At 38.3% G+C, this 11,018-nt stretch overlaps 1 protein-coding gene across 1 annotated transcript; it reads right to left on the bottom strand.

The window, feature by feature from the left end:
- Window positions 1-1,825: 1,825 nt before the first annotated feature.
- LOC115923969 (dimethylaniline monooxygenase [N-oxide-forming] 5-like) lies at window positions 1,826-10,238 on the bottom strand. Its single transcript, XM_030985335.1, has 8 exons — window positions 9,844-10,238; window positions 8,610-8,755; window positions 7,834-8,001; window positions 7,196-7,346; window positions 6,498-6,553; window positions 4,802-5,192; window positions 4,080-4,324; window positions 1,826-3,540 (listed from the first exon to the last, which is right to left on the bottom strand). Exons 1-8 carry the CDS (start codon window positions 9,956-9,958, stop codon window positions 3,208-3,210), a joined length of 1,605 nt encoding a protein of 534 aa, XP_030841195.1. The 5' UTR covers window positions 9,959-10,238; the 3' UTR covers window positions 1,826-3,207.
- Between the last annotated feature and the right edge of the window lie 780 nt (window positions 10,239-11,018).

Below are 11,018 nucleotides of genomic sequence, written 5' to 3'. Positions count from 1 at the left end.
TGCCCCCACACTTTTCCCAAATTTTTCATTGGAAAAGTGCCCATTTTCTTTTTTAAAAACTGCCCCTTCGGATCCCCTTCTCAATACACGTGCCACTTTTCCTTAGTGGAAGTGAACCACCTATCGCTTTTTCATAAGTCCCCTTCACTTAATTTTTCATGAATGTCCCTATATTCACCTCTGATAAGCGCCCCTTTTCCTTCGACAACTGCCCTTTTTCCTATGCAATTAGCTAGCTTTTCTATCTCTGGTAAGTGCCCCTTTACGAGAAGTAGGCTTACCCCTTACCGCTTCTAGCTGATAAGTTTATTTTGACACAAGCCCCTTTTCCTTTCTAATAACCATATCTCCTTCGGATAAGTACCCTTTTCCTTTTGAGCCTCTTCCCCTTTTCTAAGAGCCCTTTATACATCTGATAAAAGCCCCGATTAAAATCCGATATGCGCCCTTTTCCTTCAACACTAAATGCCCCATAATTATATTCTCACAAAGTCACAAGTTCCTTTTTTCATCTCTTTTCCCCTTCTGATAATTGCCTACTTTTCATTTCTCCATAACATGCACCCCTTATTTATTACTAGTAACCTTTTTCTTTAACTTTCCTAGAGCTCACTCGCTCGCATTTATATTTGTGTTACTTATAAAAGATTTCCCCCCCCCAGTCTTTCTTCATTACATTGTGATTAAAACTCATCAGGGTTTGTTTGCGTCCTCTTTTTACGATGTAAATGTTCGCACTGCAACCTCCCAAATCCTTGAATGCTCGCTTGCCCAATAGCTCGCTCGAAAATTAATATTCAGACCTTCACACCCACTGCAAAGTATGTTGCTTAAGCAGCATCTTGTACCACGTAATACGAGAGAAACAAATATTGATGTCATCCCTGGTAGTGTAATCACAGTCATGACGATGTACACGCATATACAGTCATGTTTACCAATGTCTAAAATGGTGTATATGTTCACTTTGAGGTTTCCCTCTGTATGTATCCCTTTCAAGTTATCCAGAAAGTGCCTTTTTTGTTAGTGCCCGCCCACTTTGGAAGACGCTCCGCCGCCCTTGGAAACAGGTCGGTGAGAGTTAGAGCAAAACCCGCTTAAAAATAAGAAAGTTATGAATATTTGATGGTGCGATCAATCAAACACAAATGGGCAACTCTGCCACGCATTTTGCGTGGTCGACGCCCATTTGTCCTGTACCAAAAAAACTTTAAAAATGATTTAATTGTCTATTATACATTCACCCTAAATATGATTATTACAAATTTGATTAAATGCAACCCCTGTATGAAACAAGTCTATTCAGTCCGCAATAACAAGAATATGAAAGCTTGCAGGATACGTCACAGTGTTGCCAGTTTGCGTTTCACTGATTAAGACAACTTCAGTTTAAATCGGATATTGCTCAAACTTTAAGTAATTTGTTTTTCCTGTTTTTCCTGCTTTTATGAAAACCAAAGATAATACCAAGGTGGACTTTCCCTTCCGCTCCCTCTTGAAATGATTTTCCCAATAATTTATTCTTTATATAGATAACGCTTATAAGTCTCGGAACCTTTTTTGATCAATTAAAAGAGTCAAAGAGTTTGATCAATAAAGTTTGAATTTTTGTCAATATCATTTCATGAAAAGAGGTAAGAAAAGTTATTCCAACTTTATGGATAAGGTACACTTTACGAACAAAACGGAATGAATTGGGAAATCACATCATGTCAGATTCAGAAAATGAGAAAGCACAGTCATTCTACCAGCCCTCAAGGGGGGGGGGGGGGGGTGGTTATTAAAGAAATGTAGACGCCATACAAAAGACTCTGCAGTGACTTACTAATGAAAATTGACGATTAAAGTTTATTGCCCAGAATATGATGAAAAAATGTTTAAACATACAACTTATAATTTCATATATTTGTTGTTGTTGTTGCTGATATTACAGCTAGAGTATTTTCCTTTTTTACAAATATATATACTTTCTTGTAAAAAAACATGCAATAAAAGTTACAAGTACTAATAATCTGGAAAACGGATCCTAGCACATTCACATCTGAATACATAAAACGAAAGAAAAATAAACAAATGATTACTTACAATTCAGTTATGTTAATTAACATAGGAAAAAGGGCAAGTTTCTTTTTCAGCATGCGTTATTCATTCCATGATATGTGTAGAAAAGTATCATCATGAACTATTTTACTCCTCTGTACAGTATAGATACGTGGAACTTCATGAAAAAGATGTGTCGAAATTGCACTTTGTAGAATGCATAGGATTCTATAATTTACTTGGCCCTAATGTAATGATGATGACATCGATCATGATTATCGAGACTGAATCTTTATGACTTGTAACAAATCATTTATGACAGTTGTATGAAAGCAACAAACACACAGACACGTGGTGAGTGATGATAATGATGATGATGATAATAATAATATTAATAGAGTCTTGCAAAGAACCAATGTCTTGCACAATGCCACTCATGTCGCTCCATAATAATCACCCTGGCTTTAGCACGGCTGCCATTACCAGATGAGGTACACATTTAGCCAGTTACCTCACCTTGAAGTTGATGGAATATAGCAAATGTAGATTAATGTCTTTATTGTACATGTATAATGAACGACAGCATTATGTGTACATACCACCAATAGGTCTAGTAATAATAATATAGTTATCAAAGTCCAATCATAATAAACGTATTAAAGTTCATGTAAGGATCTTTTACACTTTGTCCAAAGCAATTCATCGAGTTCTCCAAGTGAAATTTGGTAATACAATGTACAATAATATTGTATGCACGTACACATGAATCTTGACATGGGTTTAGCTCAACACTCCGGGTGGCGTATACCTAAACATGTTAAAGGAGCCGCTCTGCGTGTGAAATAGTAAAATTATACTGTAACAAAAGTATACCGGTACTAAAAGAAAATGATGTTGTACTTATGTTTGGAAATCTCAAAATCCTACAGTCCCTTGGGAATGCATCCAGCATACTCGACACTTGTTTGAAAAGGCTGGATGGGGGCACAGTCGACTAGGATCGAGTAAAGGCATTGCCCCTGTTCCATGATTTCCAGGATGCCATCATACATTGACATTATACATGATGATGATAGTCGACTGTCCTATGGACATTTTCCTTTTTCAGTAGAGCTCTTTTTCAGTAAGAGATTAAAATCACCTTCACCAAAATTTATCTAATGTATTCTAAACTACTACTGCCAAGAGGAAACCCAATAAACATAAAACGAGAAGCATAATCAATACAGTCCTGTTTCTGTCGACGTCTTCCAAACGTTTTAGTGCTCCAGGGCGAACCGTTTTCAATGCTATCCCATGTAGGAGATCTTCTCTACATTGGAGGATCCTTTGACGGGCATCTGGTCTAGAGTGTGGACCTACCATTCTGTTCCAAGGTGGAAATGCTGGACTAAAGTAAAAGTGGTAAGCCAGTTTCGGATCTGACAAGAGCAGACTCCAGAAACTTGGTAGAGCCCCGATTGCTCGAGCAAGCTCGTCGTTGTAGGTAGTCGGGAGGATCTAGAACAAAAATAGAACAGTTAATGATGGCGTTATTAATTTTAAATAAGCTGCTGATTGAGAAGAGTTTGTTGCGATATTACGAATCAAATTCACTGTGAAATGATCAGTGCAATTGTTGATATTATAAACAAAAACAATATCGCACAATAACGAAATTGGGTCGACTTAGAAGAAATACAAAATAATGTTCCTATGATCAATGAAATGTATGTCCCAAATGAATTAGCCTCTACAAGACTATGCTCAAAATAGTGATCAATACAACGTAACAACAACATTCTGATCAAAAAGTGATCTTTTCGATTGGGGAAATATTGTTATATGCAAAATGGATGGTTTTTCAGCGCTTATTCATTGCAGATATTGGTATGAGTAGTACCAACAGAATCACCTATTTATTATACATAATGGCTAGAACTGCAGCCTTCCAAATTCTGGAAACTAAAATAAATGAATTGTGTACTCATTATGTTTCTATACATGCTAGACCCCCATGAAAAGATTCTCCACACAAAACAAAAATCGTATAGAGATACCTTAGGTTGGTTTACACCATACTGTTTGACGACAGCGTCCTTTCTTCTTGTCACGTCCGCCATCATGTCTTGATGACTTGGTAGTTTAACCTCTTTCTTGAACACCTTGAGGGCGTAACGAACTTGCAGCTCCGCCGTCGGTCCTACTGCACCACGTGACCGGATGTAACCAATGGCCGCAAGCGTAGGGTGTGCAAGCCTGGGTGGTATGACGTGCATGTAAAGCTCTAATTGATTCGAGTTACCTGAACAAGACAAGAAATAAGCGCGCTTCAATGAAATATTTATCACGTAAGACCGTTAACGCTCGTTTATGAGTTTGCCCTTTAAAATATACTTTGATTATTTTTTTTGAATGATTGCTTTATCTTTTATTCTACAATAAAATCAGTTATTACTATAAATAGTTTTCTGTCTTAGTAACTTCTTCCAAAGATGTAGTCAGAGGCAGAACTCGTTCTTAAAACGTAAAGGGGAATCATTATTGTACCTCAGATTTCGCGTGACTTTTTTCTATAGGGATTTTCTTTATCTTTTTGTTGTTTGAGGGCCTGAGGGGTACAATAAAAGACAAGTGTCATGAGCACATTTCATTACCCCCCCCCCCTGTTCTTGAATCGTGGGGAATTCCGACGCATATATAAACAGGCCTATTGTCCTTTGCTTGATAAATAAACATCGAATACATTATCAAACCTTGATTCTGTACATGAACATCTTACCCAATATATTTTCCTTCAGGAATGGAGTTGCTGGATTGTACCCCGTACCGTAAACGACACAATCCACATCATCCAAGTAAGAACCATCGTCAAAGATGACCCTTGACCCTTCAAACCGTTGAAGTCCACTCCGGACCACCACTTGACCGCTCATGATCTTCATAGGGAGTTGGTCATTAATCATGACGCTGTTGCTGTTGGCGGGATGCTTGCTGCTCTGAATCCCGAGTGCTCTCCAGTCTAGCAAGGACTGCATTTTGATCCCTATCAAAGGTTTGAAGATCCAGCTAGGAATCAGATCTCTCCATCTTTGATTAACGTATGCGTCAGTGGGCATCCTGCCCATAATGCGGGGCACAATCCAAGCACCATCCCGCATACTGATGTATACCTAGAATATGATATTGAAACAAGGACAAAAAAGAGGAATTTTTGTTATATCAGTGAGTGGTAGATCCAGTATCTTGTTAACAAAAATATGGAATGAAAATGACTGAATAGACAGAATAAAGGGGGTGATTCCGGAAAAAAAAAAATCACACAACATTACTGAGGAGGCAATTTTGTTGTGTACTTACGGTATGCCAATTTGGGTTTCCAAGGTGAGGCGTGAGAGGGCCGGGGGCAATGAATTGGCCAGTTGTGCCCCTCATTCTGCCACTACTTGATAAACACTAGCGAATGCTCAGTGGACAAAGAATGATCTCTACATGACTATAGTCAAGATAGAGGAACTATATGCGACTGTGATGGGGATGAACAGACGATGAAACCCCTTTCGGTCTGCTCCCCTCCTTCCAGAACCCTTTACCCCAAAGACCAGTGGCGGATCCAGGGGGGGGGGGCCCGGGGAGCCCGGGCCCCCCCCCTTGAGAAAAAAATCATGTAAAATCACGTGATTTTTACCTTTTTTGGGGGTTGGGCCCCCCCCCTGGCGTTCAAGGGGGGGGGGGGGGGGTTGCAAATTGAAATTTTTTTGAGGATCAAAAAAAAAAAAATGTGCTCACAACCCCCCCCCCCCCCCACCCCCCCCCCCCCCCACTTAGCGAATTTTTGGCCGGCGCGTTTTTCAAATTTTCGGGAGCAAAAAAAAAAAAAAAAAGTTGTGCTCTGTACCCCCCCCCCCCCCCCCCCCCCCCCCCCCCCCCCCTACTGAGCGACTTTTCGGCCGGCGCGATTTTCAAATTTTCGGGAGCAAAAAAAAAAAAAAAAAAAAGAAAAAGAAAAGTTGTGCCTCTGTACCCCGCCCCCCCCCCCCCCCCCCCCCACTGAGCGATTTTCGGCCGGCGCGATTTTCAAATTTTCGGGAGCAAAAAAAAAAAAAAGTTGGGCCCCCTCCCCTAAGAAATCCTGGATCCGCGCCTGCCAAAGACCTAGTGAGTTTCAACCCCAAGGCTAGGCCATGTGTCCTCCACTGGACAGGGCTTGCGTAGTGTCTCAAGAAGAAGAAGAAGAATGATTGCAGACCATGTTGGTGTGTTGGTTGGTATGTATATATCAGCAAACGTACACATTTTTACCTCACGTGTTTTTCGAGTGCGTTTCGAAACTGAAGTGAAAAGGGACACGCGCGAATTCCCGATACAAATTGCCCCTTTTTGTGAGTAAAATATGTCATCCATTTTAGAATAATTTTTACAAGAAATTATGGCCATTTCGTGATATCCCCGTAACCATAAGGATTAATAATATTTACCTTCTTAGCATGATCACTACTCAGAATGGCAATATCTCCGGCAGAATGTGAAGCCCCTGTAAAATAAAAGAAGTTGGACAAAATACAAATATTATCTAGTTCTCAATATAAAATATTACCTAAACAATAGTACATACAACCTGTCAACTTTGCAACGTTTATCATAAGGTTTTCATGTTCTGTTTTGTTTTAATCTTGTTTCGTTTTTGTTTAACTTGGGATAAACATACAAAATTATCACCCGAAATATTGAAGGGTGTGTCAAGTCAAAGTCATCTTTTATCCCGCCTGACAAGCAAGAAACACATTTTTAGAGCTCATGGTGGAAGATAGATTATTGGAGTGATATGCTCATATCTAAAGTACACACTATAGTTACATGCATGCTATAATCCAAAAACATATCTGTTTGTTCTGGGATATAACAATTGTTCTCTTTCATTTTCGTATTTTCTCTCCTACTAGTTTTTAATCTTTTTTTGTACAACGCAGACGTTATTAATGTGATTCCATCTTTGGCACTATAGGGCGCCTTGAACATTTGTTTTTAAGTGGATTTGGTGTCTTATAAATGTTATATTATCAGTATGATCGCTATTATTATCATCATCATTACTATCATTTTTTGAAATTATCATTATCATCATCATCATTATCGTTGTTATTATGTTCACCATCACAAATTCACAATTATTTACCAACGACTAGGATTGTCTTGTCTTTGAAGTTTTGCCCACATCTGAATTGACTGCCATGTAAAATTTGACGACGGAACTCATTTTGACCAGGGTAATTCGGAACTATACCGGACGAGTACATTCCGGTACATACCATAACAGCATCAAATATCTGTAGTGAAAGAGAAAAATCGTATAATACTAGTATATAAAGCTGGTTCAAAGTCGGGAGTGATTTATAACAGCTCCTTTGAGATATAAACAACATAAAGATTGATTTTGATAAAGGTTCAATTTAATTCAATTCAAATGAACATTTATTTTCTTCTATTCAATTCGACAACATATTTGACATCTGTTCAAACAAATACAATTTATACGTAGGAACATAATATATAAGGATTGCAAACATCGTGAAGCTTCATATTAACTTCGTATTTAAAAAAAAAAAGGGGGGGGGGCATGATAATCGCTTGAACAGGATTCTGCCCCCTTCACTGTTTACTATCTGGACAGGCTATCGACACTACTTTTAAAATATTATATTTTAATTAAAACCAATTAATTTCAAGTAAACTGATAAAGCTCCATTTTATTTGAAGCGTTACAGTTTCAGCTGATTGACACGGTATTAGATCTGGAGGCGCTTACAAAATTACCTCTGATTGGGGCTGCCCATCCTCGTGTTGGGTACACACATTCCATCTTCCCGTTTCGCGAAAATCTGGAGTCTTCGTTACCTCTACGACTGTTGTGTTGAACTGGATATGCTTGGTCAGATCAAACTCCTCAGCGTACCTAATATAATAATTCCTTACGTCTTCCCTCTGTGAAGGAATCAAGTTATCAGATCATAATTTATTCAGCGTTGTTTTCAGATATAGTCTGGAGAAGGAATGAGCAGATGCAATCCCTCAATGCGAAAAAAAAAACCGTTTTGCAATTTCAATTTCACTGATTAAAAATGGTTTCAATAGTTCTCACATTTAAAAGAACATGAACATTAATTTATTTTTCAATAAGTAAAGTTTAAGAAGTTTCACTCTTTTCTTACGATGCTTACATTCTCTCTTTCATTATTATAAGAACCCGATTTTAATACCTTAAACTTACGGATTGGCGCGCAGACCTTTAGGTTCAAATTCCACATTAAACAATAATCATAATAGTTATGGTATATCATTGTGTAAATTAACCAAAGGATCTGTCCGCTCAAAATTTACATGCATTTTTTGTACACCTGCGTCATGCTGGATGTTTCCTTTTACTCCTATAAAATGCATTCAAATTGAATTGGATATACTTAATGCTTAAATAACTGAAGGTAACTTGACAAAATCATCAAGTAACGGAGTCATTTAACATGTCAAGCTCATGTTCTTTTTATTTTAAATTTTCATCGTTGATGCGTTAATCATTGATGCGTTCTATTTACCAATGGATATGGTGGAATGTGTCTTTGAAATGAGAAATCACTGAAAGCCATCATCTCCTTGTTCACGTTTGTGACGAGTCCATCATAGATACCAGCTGGTCCGGTCGGATCGGATCCTACTTCTTCATTGTAAACCCAGGTGCCACCTATTATACCAGAAATTAATTCAAATGAAAATGAAAAAGCTGAGCAAGACTATAGACGAAAGTTACTTTTTAAAATACTTTAGGATATATATGCTAGGTGAAAGTAGAACATAATTATAATATATATAATTATGAAGTAGTACTTCACTTGAAGAAAACATCTGAAAACATACCTCTACAAGTACAATACTTTATAATTTTTTGATTGACTATTAAAGGGACAGCGCTTGTACCCTCTGAAAAAGGCGCTTTATAAATCCAAATGTTATTATCATTGTTATTATTATTATAATTTGAGAATTCAAAAGAGATTAAGAGAGTAATAATTTGTGTCGCCCTTTCCGTGTTCCTCCTTACTGTTTCCTTCTACAGAGGTTGCAAAAATTGTTTCCGCCGGGAGCCTCGAACCCAGACCTTAACCACCTTACCGCAGAGACGGGTCGGCCCCTCAGAGAGAAAAAAAGGAATAATTAACCCGTTCTCGTGGTATATATATATGAAGTATATAGAGGAAGTATGCCAGAGGAAAATGCTGTAAGCCAACGAAAGTTTGAGTGTTTTTATAATTGATACGTTACACAATTTTTCGAGAGTCTGTATATGTGATATGTTATCAATTGATACACGGTGTCGTGTTTTTCGTTTTTGTTTGTTTGTTTATTTTTTATTTCTACGTTTTCAAAATAATACATAATAGAGAAATTAGCTCTAATATACTATAGCATCGGCATATTCACACGGTCGATATATTTCTCTCGTATTACCTCAGTCGCACTGCGGCCAAACCGACTTCAAACCGACTCCTAACCGACCTATATAATATATCTGTTCTGTCTGTTGTCTGTTTGTTGTCGATCTTGTCAGTTTGACTATAAGGTACTATAAGCCTAGTCATTGTAATACAAACAGTACACTCGTAGGTAGGCCTATATCACGCCTGGTATATCTCCCCCTATTGTTCATAGACCGGGTTCACGTCGGTTCACGTCGATACACGGCCGCTACGTGCACAATGTACAGTCAAGGAGATATCAGCTATTGAATTCTACGTGCATAGTCATACGGGACATTATTTATATATACTTTACCTAGTTGTTTGACCTTTTCGAAACACACGGGTTGTAGCCCTTCCTCGAGACATGTTTTTATCGCAACAAGACCGGAAACTCCAGCTCCTATGATAGCCACTCTCTTCCCGTTCATTTTGGCGTCGTGTATATAAGACCTCTTCCACTCCAACCAAATACAAGCATGAAACCGTAAACACCAAAATATAGTTTACCGGTGAGCCATCGCAATATTTCACTAATTTTTAGTAGATCATTATGCTTGCATCAGCACGTCCTATTCCAAGTGTATATATGAAATACAATATATCAATTTTGTTTTACTCAATTCATGTTTACTAGCTTTATTTGAAAGCTCCAACCAGTGTTCGAGTACGTTGGAGTGGACTTTGTATCGTGTCGTTTCGAATCAAAGTTCGCACCAGTGTATTTGTCAGCTTTTATATAAGTGCCGAATGACAATCGACGAACCCTGCATGTCAGTGAGTAGGTCGAATGTTCCCAGCTATTGATCTCGGCTTATATTTTGTTTAATGTCAACATAGTAAATGGATGCAAGCATGATGATCTGTTGCACGCTGGTATAGGCTGTGAGAATTGAGAATACATACAGTTATAATATGGCTGGGACTAATTAGGGTCTGAATAGGATCCATTCAAAGACTACCAAAGGCAAGGGAGCGCATACATTTTGTACGAACTTTTTTTTTTTTCGTACAACAAAAGTTCTCGTACGAACAGAATTCTCGTACGAAAAAAAGTCTCGTACGAAAATTATAGAGCGCACATAATATATTGCTTTCTTTCAGAACTTCGTCTTTGGCATAATTGACGCATTATAACTTTTGGGGAAATTGCTCTTAGTCGCTTGTAATTAGGGGCGCGTTTAATGATGAGAGAAAAAGGGAACTCTTATCGAAAGGGATAAGACACTTATTAGAAAAGAAAAGGAGCACGTGTCAAAGTACAAAGGGTAATAATAATTATCAGAGGTAAAAATAGGGCACTTCCCCGGCCCCCCACTCAGTGTTATTTAGGGTACGCATAATTATGCTCGTACCCTCTTTTTGAAAGCACCCCCTATCTGAGGACTGCCAACATTTCTGAACCCCCCTTTCGCGGGCTTTTCGCGGGCTTTTCCTGCCTTGGAGACCCCCCTAAATCAGGAAAAATGCTCAATGTACCCCCCTAAATTC

Source organism: Strongylocentrotus purpuratus, unplaced genomic scaffold (genome assembly GCF_000002235.5).
Source record: "Strongylocentrotus purpuratus isolate Spur 01 unplaced genomic scaffold, Spur_5.0 spur5_scaffold_15, whole genome shotgun sequence".
NCBI lineage: Eukaryota > Metazoa > Echinodermata > Echinoidea > Camarodonta > Strongylocentrotidae > Strongylocentrotus > Strongylocentrotus purpuratus.
This window is presented reverse-complemented; position numbering and strand designations above follow the sequence as displayed.